We start from the raw sequence: 21,669 nt of genomic DNA, 5'->3' as shown, positions 1-21,669 counted from the left end.
AACTGATATCGATTGTTACACTGTTACTTCACAACCGTATCTGGCATTCCACGTACAATGCATACACGAAAGCTTCGGTTGTGTGGTTGATCCAGTTAAGGCAATTGAATTACCGCGCGATCGTCCGCAGCCGACCTCTTTCTCTGCGATCAGTAAATCATGGAAGTACCGTGACGAGCGTTCGCGTTGATTTATACGTTTCTTTTGTGCCTTGTCGACTCGATCGCAGGATGTATTATTTAGCCGAGGACCATCGCCGTTTCGTTAAGCGGAATCAATTAATAGCTAGCTATCGATTCTTTGTTTCGAGACGCTCGAAATTCACGACCGAGAGGGAGCTGTTCAAGGTGTTCCGGCGCCGCCAGGTGAGACCCTTGAACTTGGAAAGTGCTATCGAACGGTTCTACTCGAAAGCGCGCTAGAGCCTCCCGTATCCGAGCTAATAAGAAGACAGAAATGTTCGTACGATAGATCATCCGAGTAATAGAGCAATCGTTTCTCCGATATTAAATTTCATTTGTTCAAATAGAGATCAAGGAAATCGTCAGTTCGTTTTTAATATCTGGGAAACCCATATTTTTTGTCCACTGAACTACATGAATTTTTAACGCGAGAACGCGTTCCATGATATTAAATTTCATTTGTTCAGACAGAGACTAGGGAAATTGTCAGTTCGTTCGAATATCCGAGGAATTCGTATTTCTTTGGTCGTTAAATTACAGAAACGTTCGGCACAAGGAGAAGGCGCATCTTCGTCGTTTGTTGTTCTCGTTCACTGTTCCTGCCCTAGCACGCAATTACAACGTAAAAGCAATATTTAATTAATTTGATAATCAAAATGCACACACGAGCCTCATTTTTAGACGTTAACCATCAACAAGACCAAATACTTTCGATCCGTGGTACTCTTTGTTCCAGGATAATGAATTCAGCCACAATAGATGTTTCAGCCTCTAGTCACGATCTCTCCGGTATCGCTTGATTAACCGGCAAGAACTCTCCTCTTTCTTCCTTATGAACCATCTGCAAGCTAGTCGCATCCTTTTCACACTTGAACTTTCGTTCGTTCGGATAACCAGTTGCCGAGTCTCGGCTTTCCCTTTAAAGTCAAAGGTGTAATCCGACGATGATTACGACTCTCTGGAAGAAACAATAGAGACCAGAGTCTGGCTCATCTTCAACGAGTAGTTGTCGCGGCTTTCTTCACCTGTGCGAACGGAGCCTGAGCATCTGATAATCGATCGTTTCGATTGTTCTTCCGTTTTTTTTCCTTCCCTATTGTGTCTCGCCGATTTATCTTTTGTTACAGCTGATTTGCGAGTTCCTCCCGTTGGAAAAAGCGAAGTTCGTAAAATTGTACTAGCAAGTGTAGATTCGGGCTAGCGATTGCGTAAGTTCCAATGATTGGCAAAATAATGTACGTAATACTTTCTACTTATTTCAGATCAGTGACTTGCTCGCTCGCTCGTTTTCAACAGACTTTTAACTACGATCGATTTTTCGAGCCACTTTTTTTTTTATGGACCAAGAGCAGATTTAATTGGTCGTTATATATATATACAGCCAGCGGGGGCTATTTCAGTCATTTCAAGTGCCTACGTAAGGAATTAATGTAGCGTAAATCATAGCGGTAATTATCTTTTAGATAGATGACGTCGTGTTTTCCTCTTTTCAGTAAGACGCGTCGCTCGAAAAGATTGAAAAAATAAAATTCGCAAGATATATATATTTAGGTATACTTTAGAAACCATTTATCTTTTATTTACTGTTTGATGTACTTTTTTTTTAAAGAAATCTTTAATATGTAATTTAATAGTCGCCAAAGTAATTTACATTAAGCATTCGAAATAAATCAGACAGTTGTATAATTTTTTTCAATAGTAATTCTTTGTATAGCAAATTATTTAACATATCAAATTTTTGGGCTTTTTATGGTTTTTTTAAAATTAATCTTAATGTGGTAAAAAGTGATTAATTTTATGAAAGATTAACTTGTAAAAGATATAAGATGTCGAATTATCATATTTATGTCGCTTCTTAACGAATATGAATTATTTATTAGCTAATAAAGAAATAATGATAAAGGACGTAAAACTATTGCAAACGTAATAATTAAATATTCCATACTTAATGCTTCCCCTGTTGAGTATTCAACCAAACACCACGGTGTTATTTCCACATTTCGAAAAGTAACTTAAAGTAAAAAAAACATGTTTGTATGGCACATAAAGCGAGAGGCAGTAACAATCGGAAAGGGATTAACTTTTTCTGTGCTGTACGTATATGGAACTTGGAACAAACCGCAAGAACCTCACGTTTCTATCGTAAAGTTGTCTCGACCGAAGCTCCGCTGACCGACGAAACATCAATTCTGTCCTAATTTCTTTTCTGTACGAGGCAGAATCGTAAAGAGAGAAACGAGTTTTCGCGGCGACGCTTCAAGTCCGCTTGGAGTTGACGATTCGAGTAAAGGTATCTGGATATTCGCGATCTAGTTTGCGGGCATCTTGAAATCTAGGTGAACCGAGATTATCGTGAAATGATAAGTATTCATGGTAACATCGTTAATTATCCAATTAACCTATCAAAGACCAAAAACTACAATTTAAATTTATGCTACGTGTTACAAGTTTGACAATATCTGCGTCTCAAGGAATAGCCATAAGAACGCGACCTTTATCAGAAATCTCGAACTTTTATGTTCCAATCTCACCCTTTAGCAAACTTTATCTCATACTTTAACGAACAGAATTTTCACGTTTCAAGGGAAATTATTCAAATTTCTTTCTCTTGCATTCTGCATGTCTTCTTCCTTCTTTTACAAGCGTTATCCTGGTTGGTTAGACGCGTGGCGCGTGTTGTTCCGCGATAGTTCAGCGACAATAGCGACGACCAGTGTATTTCCGTTACTACGATGCATCGTCTCGAGTTCTTCGCATTTCCGCGCACTACGCCGGAAATTACGGAATACTAATATTTGCTCGTCGTGCCTGCCGGATATTCTTATGCGGTTGCGGCCAACCTATGCGACACAGGGTATTGTGTTTCGAGCTGCCGCTACGAGCAGATCTGCTTTGACACGAACCTGATTTCTCTGCAGCCGCTATTTTCTTCCTTTCTCCGCTTTCCTTTTTTTAATTTGAGTTTTCGTTGCTTAGAAATTTTTTCGTTTCCTTTTCATAATTTAAGAGGTTTCTTTCTTTTTTTTTTTTTTATAGGAAACGGTTCATGAGAATTGAGTAAATTGCGTCTGAAATTCTTGTTTTATTTTTTCAATATTGGCTACGTTTGAATGGATAATTATTAGATTGCGGATTTCTGTACAAGCGTATATCTTCACAGGGAGATTTGTTTTATCTAGTAAGAATTATGACGGACATTCTGAGGTGTGTTTTTTCCTCTGTGTAAGCAATTTTCATAAAGAGACAAGATTTATCGAAGTTGTTTGTCGTTCGTAGACAACTCGCACAACTTTATTAAAATGTTTCATTTCAGAACCAAGAACACCTGAAGCCGCAGATCGTCCACGCACTTTCCAATGCGGAACTATACTGTTTGGCGCTGGCGAACATCTATTCGGATCCAAATTATCACAATCAGAATCATTGCGGTATTCTCCAAGCCCTGGCCAGAAAGGGTGTTTACCTCGCGGAGCCAAACAATACTCAACTCACCGAAACGATTCTCATTCAAAATTCACCACTCAAGATGGTAAGATGAAATGAACTTTTTCGGTTGCACTTTCGCGAATTTTTACGACCGCGCTCTAAACACACGATCATGATGATACGCGAACGAAAATGGTATTAGCATAAAATACTTGAGAAAAAAATTCCGAAACTGTAAGATAATGTCTATTCGACGTTAAAACTGGAAGTACGAGAAACTGTCGAGCTTTGAATAAATCAAGGAAAAAATATACTTTTAATTATTTAGAAATCTACTGTTATTATTATTACTAAATCTATTATAATCTGGAAAATGAAACATCAAATAGATAGTTACGCGTAGATATTTCCTTCGAAATCTCAGTCGTCAGAAAATAAAGAATATTCAACAAAAAAATCTAATTTGTTCCCCATACCATCTTTAAACATACAAAACTCTAATTACAATGTCGTATGAATAAAATTCCGATTGATCTATCTCTGTTAAAACCGTATCAGTTTGCTGTCCTAACGAACGCACAATAAATCACATATAAGATACATACGTAACCACGCGACACATCTGAATATAAAAGATTTATGAAGGGTAAAATAAATGCCAATTGAGCGCAAGGCAACAGGGAAAATAATTGTAAATCGAGTTCCTCTTATGGCCTATTATAACTATGCTACAACCACTATAAAACAGATAGATATTTATTGTAATTCGAGGTGCCAGAAGGCCACATGATGGACTTGTTTTACAATAATCCTTGTAACTTATTCCTCCGTACTATACTCCTACCGTCCTCTGATTTATATTGCACACGGTACTCCCTTTGGTCCTGTTATTTCTCGCCTCCTTTCCACTCTCCTTCTCTTGGTATTAACATCTACGTAAATTACAGAGTATAGCAGCTGCTATAAAATCTTTCAAATAAATTCTCTTTCCATTAAATATTCTGTCCACGATAGAATCTGACAGTCGTATATCTCTTTGCAGTCCGCGCATATGGCTGTGATAGAGGGCCTGATGGTCTTGTACGCGAAGGAAGTAGTGACTGGAGATCGAGTAGTTTCGGCGATCCGGCGGTTCGACCCTCAGGCGGAGGTGGATGTGCCAGCGGACCACGAGAAAGGACTTCTTCTCTGGATCAGCCACGCGTCAAACGCGTTGATTGCCAAGATCCAGGCGGAGGAAGGTGCTGGTGATAAAACGCGACTGCCAGAACTGCCAGCTGCCAAGGACTTCCAATCGTTATGCGATGGTGTCGGCCTTGCCGCCGTTGTGGCCTTCTACTGCCCCGGCGAGCTCAATTGGATGGACATCAGGGTGTCGAAGAGACCGTCGGTCGCGGACGCGCTGCACAACTTGTCGCTGGTCCACGCGTTTTGTAACCGATGCTTACCCTATTCCATTTTTCATATGCTACCCGAAGACGTGACGTATATGAGGGGGTAAGAGTCGCAGATTAATCGAAGGTCGTGAGATTTTTAACTTTCACTTCGCTTTTTATTACTTTTAGCTTTTCGAGCTTTTTATAGTAACTCGACATGCAAACTGGAAAATATAAGTTTCTCAATGGTAACTGGTTCTATCAATTAGCTTAGTATTATTTCGGAAGAATGTTAGATCTATCGAAAGGAAATCAATTCTCCTGTAGCCAGTAGTATTAATGTGCTTAATCTTCTTTGTAATATACGATAATTATTTACAAGGGGACCTTCGATTTCCATCATTTTCTAATATGTTCTTAGGGTCATTGCTCTAAGCAGCGTTGCGAAAGTTTTGAGGGTCGCCGTCTGTTAAAAAGTTGTTCTAAAAAAGAGTTTTATTTTTTTTTTATTACAAATTATCTATTTATAAAAGAAAGTAAAATTATTTTGTATTTTGATAGAGTGGTATCAATTAGAAATGCGTTTGGATTAGGCGTGGGTTACCTGAGAAAATAAGCCTCTGTTATTCACACTCTATTAAATATAAATTGTTTTGATAATAACTTTTTAATAAACGGTCTCACCCAAATAATACCCTCGCGATACTACACAGAATGACCTGCGACAGCATATTAAAAAATTATGCAAATCGAAGGTGACTTTTTTTCGTCAACATTTACCTAATTTATATTATGCTTAAATGAAATTCAATCTCATTGTTCTACATGAACTTTATATCGATCAAATTCTTTCAATTGAACTTTCTCCATAAAAAACCTTAGTAATGTTAATTTTGATTAGCATCGTGAAACGTGGTTTACTCCAGCGTTGTTAGCAACGACTAGCACATACAGCAAAGTTTCTCAGGTGTTGTCATTTAAATAATTCGTTTTTCCATACCAGGTGCATGAAGCAAAATTTAGTCGTTTTCTTGGCGGACATGTACAACGTATTGGAAATTCATCCGGCGAAATGTGTACGTTATCCAGGCGAGGAAAGGGCGATGCAGTTCTTAGATGGTACGTAAAGTATTCAAGACGAGAATGGCGATTCCCGATTAAAAAGCATTGGAGAGACTTGTTCGACACTATGAACGCATCCTTTGATCAGGAAGGGCTAATGAATTTTGGTATCGGATTAATGTGATTGGTGAAGGCTGCGTACATTCTGTATTGGACTTACCCGTTCTATAATTTATTTTTAATTATACTTTTTTTCCATGGAATTCCGCTTCTGTTGCGAGCAATCTGTACTTGTATATTTGTACAAAATTTGTTACGCACGTATCATAAGGTTAAGAAAACGTTTTAGCAAAGTTTTGTCTCATAACTATGTTCGATAAGCGTGTAAGCTTCGTGTAATTCATTCTACGCTACCGACGAAAAGCTTGAAAGTTTTATCAGTGAGCAGACTGGAAGAAATAAACCAACTATCTTCGGTGCTAAAGATAGATGATTTATGCTTCTTTCTGTACACGCGGTTAAGTAACGAACGATACAGTGATCTTAATTCATTTCTTCGAGTTAAGATTACGAAGAGTTACTAAATTATTATTAATTTTGAACAAACAAAACCTAGACTCACGCGTACACACATACACATTTTTATGACTATTCTAAAGAGCCAAGAATTATTTTCAATAAGTTATAATAAGTGTATCACGTTGCTGTTTCGATGCTCTGTTCTATCCTGGAAAACAACGCGCGACAGAATTTTTCTAATACCCCACACGCTATCTGTATACAATTTCGTATCCTGTTACTATCTAACGAATCGTAAATCAACGAAACGGAATATTGCTCGCAGTTGGAACGGTATCACGCTTTTTATCAGTGTCAGTACACACACTCGTTCCCAGTCTCGAGATCCAGGTCCTTAGCAGCGACTAATAAACGCATCTGTATCTTTTTAGACGGATATATGCAAGACAAAAATTAAGTCGAATTATATATTGTTTCACGATTAATAATAAAATTTACTTTAAAGAAAGGAGAAACAATTGCAAGAGAAAAAAAAAGAAAAAGAAAAAAGAAAGAAAGAACAAATCAACAGCGACGATCCTCCACGTAATTATATCACTTAATGTAAAACTGTAATATTTCCATATATTTCTATGGCGTAACCTTCTTGATGCTTGACAACAACGCTATCCTCGCCTTCTTCTTTCGTCAACTTCCGGTTGCCAATGAACGAATACGGTGCGGTGACGGGTGCAGCCTGCCCGCGCAATAGTCATGGCGTAGCTCATAAAAGAAGTCTGCCACAGTCTATAGCTCCGATACCTGATCTGAGAAGCAACCTCTCCGTATCCGCGCCAGGCTTCACAGGTACCCACACGTTACCAAACAACCAAAAATCATGAAACTAGGTGGTCTTCTCTGAATCGCGTTTCGCCGACTGACGTGTCGGTTCGAATGAAAAAAAAAAAAAAAAAGAAAATCGAACGCAAAAAAAGAAAAAGAGAAAGAGTATGAAAAAGGTTCAGGTCTTCCGAGGGATCATCAACCTGTCGAGTTTGTCGTTTGTTCTTCGATGGTTCCTTCTTATTTTATTTTTATTTTTTTTTTCAACTTTGTAATATTTCATTCTATCTTAATTTAATTTTCTTGGTTTTCTGTTTTTGGTCTTCTTTAGATTTACTACATTTTAAATGCGACGCATTTTCCCTTTCCTTTGAGTATGGAGTGACAAAGGTACTGTGAATACGTGCGCGAATTTTAGAATAAAAGGTAGATTTGCCATACTGAGCGGATTCAGGTTTTCTCTGTTAAACCGTACCACGTTCTATCGGTAAAGATAAGAAGAACATTCTATCATTAGAATATCATTATTTTGTATTCTTGCTAGAACTTGTTAAATCAGGTAATTGCTAGTCTATGTTTGTATCTCATCGAGGAAACCTGAAACACTCTGTATATAGAGGAAACAAATGTAATTATCAATGCACAAAGAGATATTATTGTTAAAATGAGTTTGACGATTAAAGTATAAGGACTCATAGTTAATGATAAATTAAACTAATTAAACTAATTTCTCTAGAATCAAATTATTATACCATTGGGTTGTTCGAAAAATTTGTAGCATATTCAAAGGGAGGAAATGGGGATTTTCTATTGGATAACATCGCGAATATTTCTTCTTAAACTTTTCATTTTTCTTCTTAACAATGAATTCTCTTAAATAACTGTTGTTGTAATAGTAATCCCCACAAGTAGGATCAACGTTGTTTTATCGAACAAAAAAGCTTTCTCTATTGATCATTTCGAAATGAATTTCCCAGTAAATTGATCGTTTCCTTTGATCATTATATTTAACGTACTACGAACAATATTTCGTCCAATTAAGCATTTCGTTATTTAAGAGAAGTTTCTCATAAAATTCTCTTCTGATCTCGCGAAGAACAGCTGAATTTCATATCGATTGTTAGAAACGCTACGAACTTTTCGAACAACGTGATGGATTAAACTCGACGTCGCTAATTGACGTTTAAGTCGTAAATCACATAAAAAATGGTATTTCAATGTTCGCGCAGGTATTGTACGGTAGAGTTACTTTTCTTAATAACTGGTTTCCTAATGATTTCGGGAACGATGGAACGATATCCACGATCTTTTTACGTGTCTAATCTTTTCTCCAAGATCGCACAGTACGTCTGGATTTTTGTTCCATTGACGGATTTGTCATCGTTGTAGTAACAATATTATCGCGTGTCTGTATCCTACGCATAAGAAGGACGTTAACTGAAACAAGCTGAAAGTAAAATACGTACTTCGACTCAGGAACGATCGAACGAGTTGTTTCAAAATGTGTCCATATTTTTATCACGTGTAAAAGAATACTACTACTAATGATAATTAATTAAAAAAAAAAAAAAAAGAGACAGAGGGAAGAGAAAGAAAAGAAAAAAAAAGGAAAAACAAGCGAATGAAAAATGCGTTCTGCATTTAAAACGTGGCCAGATGTTTAGATTTAGCTATGTAACAAAGCGCAGATAACTATTAGGCGCACTCTGCTTCTTACTAATCGTATTATTTTGCGTACCATTTAATGCCATGATGGAGTAGCGATCTTCTAACTATTAGGACTGCATGAAGAATACGTGTTTGCGCATTTTTGTGATTAAAAAAAAAAGAAGTATTAACAAACGTTCGTTCTCATCGTTTGGTTGCCGCTTGCGTTGTCGTTAGCTTTCCGTTCCTTTCGTTCTGCATGATGCCTCCTCTTTGTCTTATATCATATTCACTGATACAGGAAGAAATCTCAACGATTCATTAATATATCCACTCCATATTAAGTTGGTATACTTGTTTTGCAACGTACATCGTCTACGTTATTGCGTGTTTTGTATTTCTGTGTCTGCTCGGTGATCCTTGTACCTATTTTTATTTCTGCCCCCCTTGTTTCGTTCGTTTTGAATGGGTTTGGTCGACTTTCTTTTTGTGTGACACATTACCACGACGATTAGACACAGCTAGAGATTAGTCTGTTAGCTCTAATTAACCGTTTTACCCATCTGACGAGTGTACATTTTTCCAGTGTATGATAACATTAGCTTTTGTTCAATAGACATATTGGTTTCTGAAACTCGTGCGTCCCGAAATTTCTATAGTCTGGCGACAAATTTTCATCGTGACGCGATCACGATTTATTTGTTACGATCGATTTTCTTGCAGCCACAGCACAGTGGCCGATCGCCAATGTTGGACAATGTTGCCGGACAGTGTATAGAAATTTCGCACGTGAGTTTCATTCGGTGTATCATGATGCAACTTAATGTTTTCACACCGATTAAAGGATCCTTCCGAACTTCTATTGTCCTACACGTCAGGAGTGATTATTGATTTAGATATTGATATCATTTAGGTACATACGTAAGCGATCGCTATAGCATTGAATTATTTTCTAGTTGCAAAAGCACCGTCATCCTCCTCTGTCAAGAAGTCACAATCACTGCAACAAACTGCCGAAAATTATTCTCACGACGACAGGTAGGTTTTCACGCTTCATTTTTATACTTATTTCGAAAGTAATCCTAACAATTCTCAATATTCTACTCTTCGTATGACGATCCTTGAAAAGAATACAGAGCATATTCGGTTAAAATATTGCAAGACAGATCTTTATTCTTCTCGTTTCAGAAAAGGCTAGACTCTGTCGTAAAGAGATCATAGTCTAATGTTATAAAGATTAGCAAAAAATATGGAACGACAAACGACATTTATCGCTTTCGGAATGCATAAGTTTCTTAGTAGTCAACTGTTAATCCATTTCCTTGTAATATTGATTCACACTCCGTGAACACAGGCAGACCGTATTTCTAACAACGTTTAATACGAACATTAACACGCTGTAGCTTCGTTTCTTCAGACTTAGAGCTACGTAATCATAAATCAAATATAATTTATCCTTTATCAGCATTCGATACGAAATCAGTGAATAGCAAACACTGATCAAAGCGTTGAAAATTATTCTACTATCTCTGATTTATGATTGTTTCACAGACGAGCAGGGAGCGAAGAAAGTTTCGTAGTCCACCGTGGCAAAGGCATCCCTACGTTAAGTTCCGTAGCAGACGAGAAATCTATAACTAGAGTAGATGCCGCTGGTCGGCCAAGCAATTGGGAAGAACAGAGGAGAAGCTCGTATGCTGGCCGACGATCCAGGCGTAACAGTGTTTCGGATGACTCTCAGCTGACCATTGAGAACTTTGGTGGATCTCAGGTGAGTGATCACTGCCAACGTGATATCAATTATTCAGATTCAAAAGAAGTAAAAGGGAACGATCGAGTGACGACGTTTCTTGTGCAGGACAATTTACACAACTTCGGCAGAAATCCAGACAAGGAGGTCGGCGCGCACATTGGCAAACGGAGCACCACAGAGCCGACACTACCAGCAAGATCTAGCGTTCAGGATGTGTACGGTAGCGGAGTGCAGCATATTTTATCAGATAACGGATACGATAAGGAAGAACCGCCGAGATTAAGAAGGCAGACCTCAAACTCTAGCTTGGACAACGTCGCGCTCAAGCAAATTTTACATTCCAGCGAGAACGTTAATTCGGACGGGGATACGTCCAAGTTAGCCAGCTTCGCGAATTTAAGCAGGCAGAGCTCTGAGAAAGGGATCAACTTGACCTACACGGAACAAGAACGCGACGACAGCAAGTCGAATCTGTCGAATAAGAAACTTGGTCAGACCAATGGTAATAGGAATGGTGAGAAGAAAACGACGTTCGCCACGTTACCGAATACGACCACGTGGCAGCAACAGAGCAACCAACAATCTCAACAGATGGAACAACATTCTGTTGGTATGTATTTATTATTTGAAGAGGCGCATGACTTAGATAGTTCCTCCTATATTAATGGAATAAACGATGTAATCGTGCTAGCAGACGAGAACGGAGGTAACACGATTATGGCCTCACAACTGAATAATATTAGATTGAAGTTGGAGGAGAAACGACGCCACATAGAAAACGAGAAGAGGAGGATGGAAGTCGTGATGTCGAAACAACGGCAGAAAGTGGGCAAAGCTGCGTTCCTGCAAGCTGTCACGAAGGTAAAATACGTGATTACGCTCGAAAAGATGATCGCGAACTTCGCGTTTCCCATTTTTTAAAGTCTCACGATCGAATTTCAGCCAGATCACTTTCATGGCCTTTTTAATGATTTGTTTCTTTCATTGGAAGATGCATCATTGATAAGATATGAGAATAAGTATTTTTAGAGAGCGTATATGTGCTTCGTTTTCTCGTTTCTAATTATACTTAGTATCCCGGAGGAATTAATCTTCGATTGTTCTCGTACAAGAGTAGGGGAAAGGAGATAAATCGAAACGAAACAGAGCATTGAATACAGCCATGAGGTATTTGAAATTTTGCCACGGGTGTTTAGTATAGAGCAATGCATAATTATATTGTATCGAACGTCGAACAGTTTCTTTTTCTTCTGTAACGAAATTTGTTTAGATCCACAAGCAATTCGATATTTATTATATATTTGCTTCTATAACGTTTATTTGATTTTATAACTGGCTGTATTACTATATTCAATTACTGTGAAGTAGCGTTGTAAGTGAGCTTGCGATAATAATGTTTTATTTCAGGTAAATGCCGCATATTTTTCGATACTTGTTAATTTCTTTCCGTAACATCTATATTTCTGTCATATCATTAGCTTCTGGAGCAATGAATCTTTGTGTGTAGTTGCAAATGTGATATAATTTTGATGCCTATCATGGTTAATGCAGATAATCTTTATTGCCAGCTAAACTATTGTAATACGTTTTTCTTTCTTATCTTTCAGCTGTACTTGGTGGTAAGTGCATGCTGATATGATAAAGTTCTATTATTACAGAATTATAAAATTGAACGTAGACTACACACTTTGTATAATAAAATAGATTATCAGTTCCTTGGATGCCGTTCTCGTTCCTCCGCTTTATACATGTTTATGTAAAAATATCTCTAAATAAGTAATGTGAGTAATAAACAAGTAACCGTTTAAATTAATTTGGTGACGGTATGCATGTTTTACATTAGTAATTAGCAACTTTTAACCGAGAAAGTTATATTCAAATTGACTTACTTCTCATCTATCGATATTAAATTTAGAAAAACTGAAAAATCTTAAATATAGACGAAATCAAATTATAAGAATTGTAATTCCTAGTAAAAGATAATTTATATCTGAGAATGTAGAAGATAAAGGCAGTAAAAACGCTATGTTTCTTTTTCAAGTTCTTCAAGTAATCAGATAAACAGATACGTATTTACTCATTCACTTTAGTTGGGAACATTGTGCACTACGGAAGTTCTATCGTACTTACTTAAAAAGAATTATTCAGTCGTGCAATAGCGAAGAAAGCTATTGGCAATTAAGTATTTGCAAGTCTTTGAATTGGCTTTGGCGTTTAGTGCTTGAATGTAACGTATATATTTGGCTGCGGAGAAGTCCGACCATGGTGTGGTGGTTGATGACATATTGGACTCAGCATATGCGGACTCCAAGTACTTAACAAGGCACGGTGCTTGGGCTGGTTGCAGGGTAAGGTTAAATCTCCCTCTTCATCAACGTCTGGGGGGGACAGTCCGGCTGAAATTGGTCCCCCCACTCCTGTAACCTCCGGATCTTCGGGGGAGACCCCGACAAGTGTTTCCGAGACGACCCCCGTAACCCAACAACCCTCTCAAGAAAAACCACAGAGACCCTTCTCGCTCAAGGTACGATATTATACAACAGTGTTCCTGTAGATGAACATTTGAAAGAGAAATATTTGCTGATTCGTCTAGCAATTTACATACATGGCTTATGTATGGCTTCTAGACATTCGTTAACTTCTTTTGTACTTTTGCTTTTAAAGATATCATTAAAAGGACTTTGATCTTTTATTTTTAATTCTTAATATAAGAAACAAGTAAAGAGCAATAATAATAATAATTGCCTTAGTACGCTGCAAGTAAGATAGAAAATGTGCTTTCTATAATTTCTTTTAATCAGAAAATAATTTCAATTGAGTCTTTTTTTTAACAACGTATGATTATTCTGCTTATCGTTGCTTACATTTAGTCATAGAGGAAAACGAAACAGTCTCAATGCATTCTGTGGTCTTTGATCAAGTTTGCTACTCTGTTCCCACGTTTCTATGCAATTTTGTACAATATCGCTCTCGGAACGCATGGTACAGTACTAAACACTCCCTGGATAAAAATCTATAGAGACGTGTTTGAAATTTGATTTGAACTTATTGTTTGTGGTGGTGGTTTTACACTTGTGTTCTAAACATACTTTAGCACAAAAACATTAACAAAACCAATCTTACATTGGAATACATATGTGATGTATGTATGAATACTTTGAACTGGACTGATCTATTGTTATATGTGTACATTTTTACAGTAGTTAATTGTAGACATTGGTCTGTGTTTATTGTAATCTTATCTACTACTTCAAGGGAAAATCGCATTGAAAGGCAATTTCAGCTCTTAAAATTATTATAGAAAAATATGACTTATAAACTGACTCTAAGCTTTAGGTCATCAATATTACGGATCTTCAATTTAAATGATCACCAATAATATTATATTGTTCACACACATTAAACTCCAGTTTACTTATACATCTACAAGTATATTATTTATTTTTAATTGAAATATTTGTGCATATGTCAAAAGATATACATATATTATGTTGCAAGATTGTCATTAATTATTAGATATTGAGAAATGGATAAAATACAAAATAACTAATGTACCTGTAGGTGTGCAGTATATTAATATTATGAGAGAATACATTCTTTACATATTCCAAATAATCATTCAATATTTGTACCAATGATCATAGGAAATTAGTGAGGATGTTCGGGATGTTGAACATAAATGGTTAGAGCATGACGGTAACGCCCCATTTATTGAAACAAGACGCACTCCAGATATTGAGAACATGGATCTTGAGCAATATCATCAATCTATATCACAGTTAGTATACATTTTCATTATATAATATACAAAGATTTCGTTTTATCAAATCTGTTGAAAAAGAATATGTACACCTTTTCGCAGAATGAATAACAGTCTTAGTGAAATACAAGCTGATATACAACGTTTAGCAAATCAGCAAAATCAAATACAGCAGCAGCATTTAATGACACAGCATCAACAGCAAATACAGCAACAGTTTCAGCAGTTGCAAAGTCTTAGTCAACAACATATGCAAGTATGTACTATTTTCCAGTTCCTTAATTTAGCTATTTTTTAATAACATCTAAAACATTTATATCTTTTTTCCTTTCCTGTTTAGAATTTTGGAATGGCGCCTATAAATCCATTAACATCCAAATTACAAGATACTCAGCAATCTCAGTTCTATCTACATGATCAACCCCAATTGCAAAGACGAATGTGGGGTCAACCACCTCCAACTCAAAGCTTAGCAAATGAAATGGCTGCTGTGGGCTATCAACAGTCAATGGATCCACGATATAGTACTCAACCAACACGTATGTACATTATAACAGCCTAAGATTTAATCTATTGATGTTTTCATAATTTTTAACATAAATCTTTCAAAACTTTGTGTAGCTTATCAACAAGATATGCGCTTATATCAAGATACACGAAATTGGGGAACGCATCCACCTCAACAGAAAGGATTTGTTCTACATGATACTCCTCAAGAACCGAGGTACCTCAATGGTGGAGATCATAGTCTTTGTAATAATCAAATGAGTCATCCTGGTCCTACATATCCATCATCTACATCTATCTTTAATCAAACACCACCATCTTCTGCTAGTCCACAACATCGCAATGCTGTGAGTATAATGATTTGATTTTTACTTTTTTGAATAATTCACAAGGAAAAATTTTTATTTCTATTTTTATGTAAGTATTATTTAAATTTTTTTTTGTTTATGGAAGCAATATTAAAATATATCTTAAATTCTTGAAGTCCAATTTATCAAGCTTTGTTTTAATTAATGTATTTTAAATAAAATCCATATTTTAAGTATGCAAAAAAAAAAATAAATAACTATATATATTTTCATAATAGTAATTTAAACTAACAGAGAAGTTTTGTTTTATTGTTAAGATTGTATATTATTCGCTACTTTTTTGGTCAATTAGATAGTAAATGAATTGCTTCATACATGTATGTGTATATGTAAGAAACTGTCATGGAACCAGTTAGTGATGTAATGCACATTTATAGATACTCTCTTCACACCTAGTATAGCAGACGCTCCTCGGATTGAAGTTTCAACGTTCGAGCGCACCTCTCCCTTTTTTAAATTACCTGCCTTTTTAAAAGATTTATACAACCAAAAATGCAGTTTTTTCATTCATCCAGTTTTACTAATTCGTATAGTTATCATTATAAGGTTCGTTTATTTGTGACAGTTTGATAGTTTATATAATATATTAATATTGTCGCTACCAAATTTTCTATCCTCAATTTTGTTATGTAGGTTCATCGAATAAGTCAGTTAATGAGTGAAAGTCCTGAACCAAAAAGGCCAACTGTACATCATATACCGATTAAGTGTGAAAGCCCTACCGAAAAAAGACAAATTACTGCAATGCATGCACCTGTTCCAGCTCCACCTGTTGATGACATGAAGCCTCAGAATATATCATTTATTGGTAAGTGTTTTTTTTCCATTCACCCAAAAACATATCATGTGTAATATCTTCAAAAATTTCATTACGTTTATGTTTTTGTTTTCATCCTCTTTTTGTTCACTCATTCATGTGTTTTAAAGGAAATGATGATGAGCTTACACAAGGTATAAGAGGTTTAAACATCACGTCCGGCAGCCGCACATATAGAATTCCATCACCAACTAGACCCTCAATATCACGTAATTCATTTCAACCCCATCCATCATTAAGAGAAGCCACACCATCTCCATCAGGTACACCAGAGGTAACACCTTTAGATCCAACGGATGCTGGTGAAAAAGGATTTTATATCTGCTTTGATAATGACGCACCGAAGAAACCAAAACCAACCCTTAGAGTGAAAAGGACATCCCCTAAAAAGGTAAATATGTAATGATAATTTTAAAATTTTAGAATTCGTATACAGGACGTGTTATGTATATGATAAATATGTAATTTTTTTTTCTTTAGGAAAGAGGCGTATCTTCATATGTTGACAGTGAAGATTTTACGATGCGTCCTGACTCTCCTTCTGCGATTGTTATGGATAGGCAGAAACAGCTGGAAATTCAACGAGATTCTGATCGAGAAAAGCAGCGTCAGATAGACGAGAGAGACTTCCAACGGCAAGAAATTAGAGATAGAGAAATACAAAGAGAAGGGGAAAGAGAAAAGCAACGAGAACGGCACGAGATGAGTGCAGAGAGTCGACAATCTGGAGTTGGTTTAATAATTGGAAATCAATTAGCAAATCCTGATCCAGTAAGTTATGCGATAAACTTCGCATGAATTTTGTTGCTGTACAATCTTTTTTTCTTCTTTTACCTTACATACGCATTATTGGAATATTGTTGTAGAATTCTCTTGATGAAATGGAACGGAAAAAAGAACGTATAATGCTCTTATCATTACAAAGAAGGCAGCAACAAGAAGAGATGAAAGAGAGAAAAGAGGTAGAAGCGCAAGCTCGTCGAGAACAAGAAAAATTGAAAGCAGAAGAAAGAGCTCGTAAAAAGGAAGAGGAAAGGCAACGAAGGGCAGCTATTTTAGAACAACATAAAGTAAAGAAAGCAATAGAAGAGGCAGAAAGAGAAGTGAGTGCTCTTTCTAAGTTTTCTGTCATCAATAGTGTTTTAATTGAATTAATTGCTAGAAATTGTTACTATTACTTAGGGCAAGGTTATCGATAAAGAACTTCTTAATACAATAAAACCAACGAAATTGCGTAACAAGACTGCAACAACTCGACCTCGACCCAAAACGATTCATGTGGATGCTGGTACGGAGTTGGATTCTGGAGCTCTTACGCCGAGCCGTGGAAAGAAGGGTTCCTCTTCTAATCTAAGTACAGGTATAATAACGAATCTAACATTTGGTAGTGAAACAATTATTCACTGCAATGATCAGTGTTTCTTGGAGAGGAAGTTAAATAGGATACATATAGTTAAAATGATTGTTATTTATATAATGTAATGACATATTTTAACATATATTACTGCACATGTATTAAGTCACCTCCAAGATAACAGTTACCACTGCTATCGTAACAAGTATACTCCTTTATTATAATCTAATAGTAACAGTTTTTTAGTGTTGTAATGTAATTGCATTTATTTTTTGCATGGCGAAAATTCAAGTCCGAAAGATCTAATTTTTTTTTCTTTAGTAACGTCGTGTTTTTCATACTGATTTTCTTGTTGTTTTCTTTTGTTTTATGGGAGCTCACCCAGTCACAATTCCATAAGCTCTAAATTTTTTCGGCTATACTAGTTTATCCGTCGATCGTTCCAGACGGAAACATTACACAGCGAACTGATCTCATACATTACCTAGATACTCATTTGAATAAACTAGAATAGTAAAGAAATTTCGAGCTGATTGTTTTGCACTAACACACTTACTGTAGCGTCGCTGACTTCTCCGACGATGAGGCGAGATTACTACCGAGGCTCGCAGGACAGTCTCACTGCTGCCCATTTCGATGAACGACGTTCCGGCCCTCTTTATCGGGGCGGCAGTCTCAGGGGTATGCACAACACACACTCTCTGACTCGCGTATATATCTAAAACATCACATATATATATATTTGTTAGCTTTGCATAAGAAGAACTAAACAAGTAACAAATTATTGGAATATTAAATGTCGTCCTATGATTATTAACATGCTGATTGGAGTGTTTTGTTTATACTTGCTGCTTCTAATATTTGACGGCAAAATTTATGGAAATATTCCCAAATTAATTAGTTGTAACATATATACTTCATATATAACAGAAAAAATGCAATATTATTGTATCAAATATATATAAGCAAGAATGGAAAATACTTGACGATATATTGTGTTCAATATTTTTTTTCAAAATTATTCATTTTTAACGTGTGAATGATATATATATATATATATTATGGCACTTTTCTTTTCGTACAATTTTGCATGCTTCAAATTTATTTAAAATATCTGTTTATTAATGTAATGTCGTAGCAAAACATATTCTTAAGAACATATATAGTATTTAGTATCGTCTTGGAGAGGAACTAACTGATTGTAATAGAGGTACCCTATTTTAGTATCTTCCGTAGATTCACCCGACGACGGTAGAGGTTCCTCCCCTTGTCGAAGTATGAATCAACTTGGTCGACGTGGTTCCTACAAAACATCTAGAGGTGGGTTGAATATTGTTTATAGAAAGAATGCCTTAAATCATGTTCCTTTAAACGTTTGGCTTGATGAAAGTAGACTCGTTGCAGGATGTATCACTGGTATGGGCAGCTACGTATGAATCTTACAATGTTGAATATTTCATTAGCATTTGATTATTCTTCAAATTACCTAAGTAAGGTTACTTAAGGGTATGACTTTATTTTTAAGTAGCGCCTTATAGTAGACATCTTTCAGTTGGAACGCAACATTGTTCTGCACCAACCTGCACTGGCTACCTTGAGTTTTTGATGTTCCTAGTGGACATGGCTCGTAGTTAGACTCTGCCCCTGATGCAATGACGTACGATTGAAGCATCCCCTACTATTAATCTTTGATCGTACATAGCGTTTGGAATGTAACAAGGTAAACATTGCATTATTGCAGATGTGCAGGAGCCTCAGCAACAGGTTAGAGGCAGGCCTAAATACCCGAGTTACCAAAACTTTAAGGGGAGAAAGTCTAATTCCTTGATGAATTTGTGTGGTAAGAAGCACCAGTGACTTGGAATACGTTTAATCCCCCTTCTATCGTGCAAAAGTATATTTTACGTGTCCCGTACACCGTTCCAATTTTTTGTAGGCTACATAGCATACACGTAGTCGCATGGTGGCAGATCGGAGCACAGGTGGCAGTGATATACTTACACGCATACACCAACAGCACATTGTTTAGATGTGTTCGAAATTCTATCTGCTATGTTTATATTCTATTGCTTGAGAGATAAATGATACATAAGCGCTTCCCAGCCTCTTTTTTTTTTAAATTGTCTTTACTTCTTAAAATGTTCCTCTATGAGCAGATAAAATTTTGATTCTCATTCACAGGATAACTCATTTGCTGCAGTTAAATTTAAGTTGATGCTTGTTGGGCTTATTGTTGTACAGCACTGGTTATGGGTACCAATGTTTTCAGTGTTTTTCAGATTATTGTTGGTGGTTCCAGTTTCCATATAATAACCTTTCACTCTGACTCACATTTAGGTCCTGTATCATCTTATCCATCACTTATGTTGAATATGTATTTGTTCTGTCATTCCTCTCTATTTTTATTTCCAGGTATTATGGTAATATAGCATAGTAAATTCATCTTAGCGAAGAGCATTATATTTCTCAATAGAGCTCATAAGTGCTGCATGAGTTAATACATTTACTACTGCATTTAACGGATTATACTGTCTATAGATGAATTTGTTATGCTTCGTTTGTCCGCTAAAATCGCAAAATTACTACTAGCAATCATATGTTTTACCACAAATGAATTTGTCCACTGTTTTTTCGTCGCGTTTTACAAAGTGTTAGATAAAATAGTATCTGAGTCAAATTGTCGGGATCGTTATGGTTTTCGAAATTCCTCGAATAAATAGTTCCTTAGATTATCTTAGAATCATGAAAAGTTTTACTGTTTTATTTGAACAACTTAGACGATACATAGAATTAAAAAGAAAACAAATTTTTAATATTTGTATGATATATATTTTTCAAAGTTTTTATATTGGACGCAAGCTATGAAGATGGATACTCTTGAAGGTCCTTCGTAAGTCTAACAAGTGACTAATATCTCACAATCCGTATCAGGGACTAACTGTTTAGTAACTGTTTAGTAATTAATAAAATTGATTCCGTTCAAATTCCTCTTGCTTGGATGGGTATAAACGTATTATACATTGGACTGACTGTTGAAAGGCCGTATCTCTAGTCCTTTATCTCGTGGACGGACACATACGTTCGAGTCTTTTTTTTTTTATTTCTATCTTCATATACCGAGCTTGCGTTCGCAGGTTCGAGTAGTGATCAAGACGGTATGATGTGTCGATACACAGATACGGACAGCGGACTGGGCAGAGCTACACCTCCTAGGAGAGCACCGAGTCCGGGCATGGGTAGCATGAGGCATCTTCCGTCGCCATCAGGACCTGGTTCTTTACCTCCCGGTTTGATGACCAAGAGACGCGTGTTCGATGATGGTAGCAGCGATATCAGTAGTACACCAAGTTCGATGATGGACTATAATGGTAAGGATTTTAAGAAATTTAGTTACAAAATTTCATTTATTTACTACTCAGGTACAAATGTAAGAATTCATAATTTATAAGTTGAAATTTGTTGCCATTTTTATGAAGAAATGTTCTTTTTTTAGGAGATGTGGAATACCCTTAAATTCTCCACGTGGAAAATCTTGTTAAATTAACTTGTTAAGCAAGCAATTACTCACTGATGAAATTTATATTGCGTAAACTTTATGAGATTGGTTCCTCTTTGTCAATAGGTCCGAGATTGTATAAACAACCAACCACCAAGTCAAATCGTGGCATTATGCTAAACGCTGTGGAGTATTGTGTATTTCCGGGAACGGTAAATAAGGAAGCGAAGAGAAGAGTTTTGGACGAAATTGCAAGATCAGAAAGCAAGCATTTTCTTATCTTATTTCGAGATGCTGGCTGCCAATTCCGGGCTCTCTACTCATACTGCCCAGATAGAGAAGAAGTTTCAAAGTTATATGGTACTGGACCGAAGCAAGTCATGGATAAAATGTTCGACAAATTTTTCAAGTAAGTTTGTTATCATAGACTTTTATTTTTAGATTTTTATTGTAGATGTAATTCTATGATCTCATTCTACATTGTAATACCATGTTATTAAGCAAGGACATTGAAAAATATGAAAACCTTTTTCTCGTATGTACCATTTGCATAATCACGTGAATTGAATATATATACTAT

General features: G+C 36.3%; 1 protein-coding gene across 18 annotated transcripts in view; it reads left to right on the top strand.

The window, feature by feature from the left end:
- Positions 1–21,669, top strand: part of Patronin (calmodulin-regulated spectrin-associated protein patronin) — an 86,754-nt gene that overhangs the window by 61,416 nt on the left and 3,669 nt on the right. For 2 of the 18 annotated variants that reach the window (XM_033332539.2, XM_076620134.1), the window contains exons 3-25: positions 3,496–3,711; positions 4,651–5,105; positions 5,988–6,103; positions 7,301–7,411; positions 9,991–10,072; positions 10,586–10,805; positions 10,893–11,397; positions 11,479–11,648; positions 13,135–13,311; positions 14,432–14,565; positions 14,629–14,803; positions 14,888–15,086; positions 15,169–15,401; positions 16,056–16,230; positions 16,350–16,630; positions 16,720–17,010; positions 17,106–17,342; positions 17,422–17,599; positions 18,155–18,274; positions 18,818–18,913; positions 19,335–19,433; positions 20,728–20,961; positions 21,216–21,498. In XM_033332539.2, coding sequence (XP_033188430.1) covers positions 3,496–3,711; positions 4,651–5,105; positions 5,988–6,103; positions 7,301–7,411; positions 9,991–10,072; positions 10,586–10,805; positions 10,893–11,397; positions 11,479–11,648; positions 13,135–13,311; positions 14,432–14,565; positions 14,629–14,803; positions 14,888–15,086; positions 15,169–15,401; positions 16,056–16,230; positions 16,350–16,630; positions 16,720–17,010; positions 17,106–17,342; positions 17,422–17,599; positions 18,155–18,274; positions 18,818–18,913; positions 19,335–19,433; positions 20,728–20,961; positions 21,216–21,498 — 4,787 coding nt within the window. The remainder of the gene's footprint in view (positions 1–3,495; positions 3,712–4,650; positions 5,106–5,987; positions 6,104–7,300; positions 7,412–9,990; positions 10,073–10,585; positions 10,806–10,892; positions 11,398–11,478; positions 11,649–13,134; positions 13,312–14,431; positions 14,566–14,628; positions 14,804–14,887; positions 15,087–15,168; positions 15,402–16,055; positions 16,231–16,349; positions 16,631–16,719; positions 17,011–17,105; positions 17,343–17,421; positions 17,600–18,154; positions 18,275–18,817; positions 18,914–19,334; positions 19,434–20,727; positions 20,962–21,215; positions 21,499–21,669) is intronic. The other 16 variants (XM_076620128.1, XM_076620137.1, XM_076620129.1 and 13 more) reach the window with 16 other exon arrangements.

Source organism: Bombus vancouverensis, chromosome 7, assembly GCF_051014615.1.
Source record: "Bombus vancouverensis nearcticus chromosome 7, iyBomVanc1_principal, whole genome shotgun sequence".
In the NCBI taxonomy this organism is placed as follows: Eukaryota; Metazoa; Arthropoda; class Insecta; order Hymenoptera; family Apidae; genus Bombus; species Bombus vancouverensis.
The sequence above is the reverse complement of the archived record's forward strand: the minus strand, read 5'-3'. Positions and strand labels throughout refer to the sequence as shown.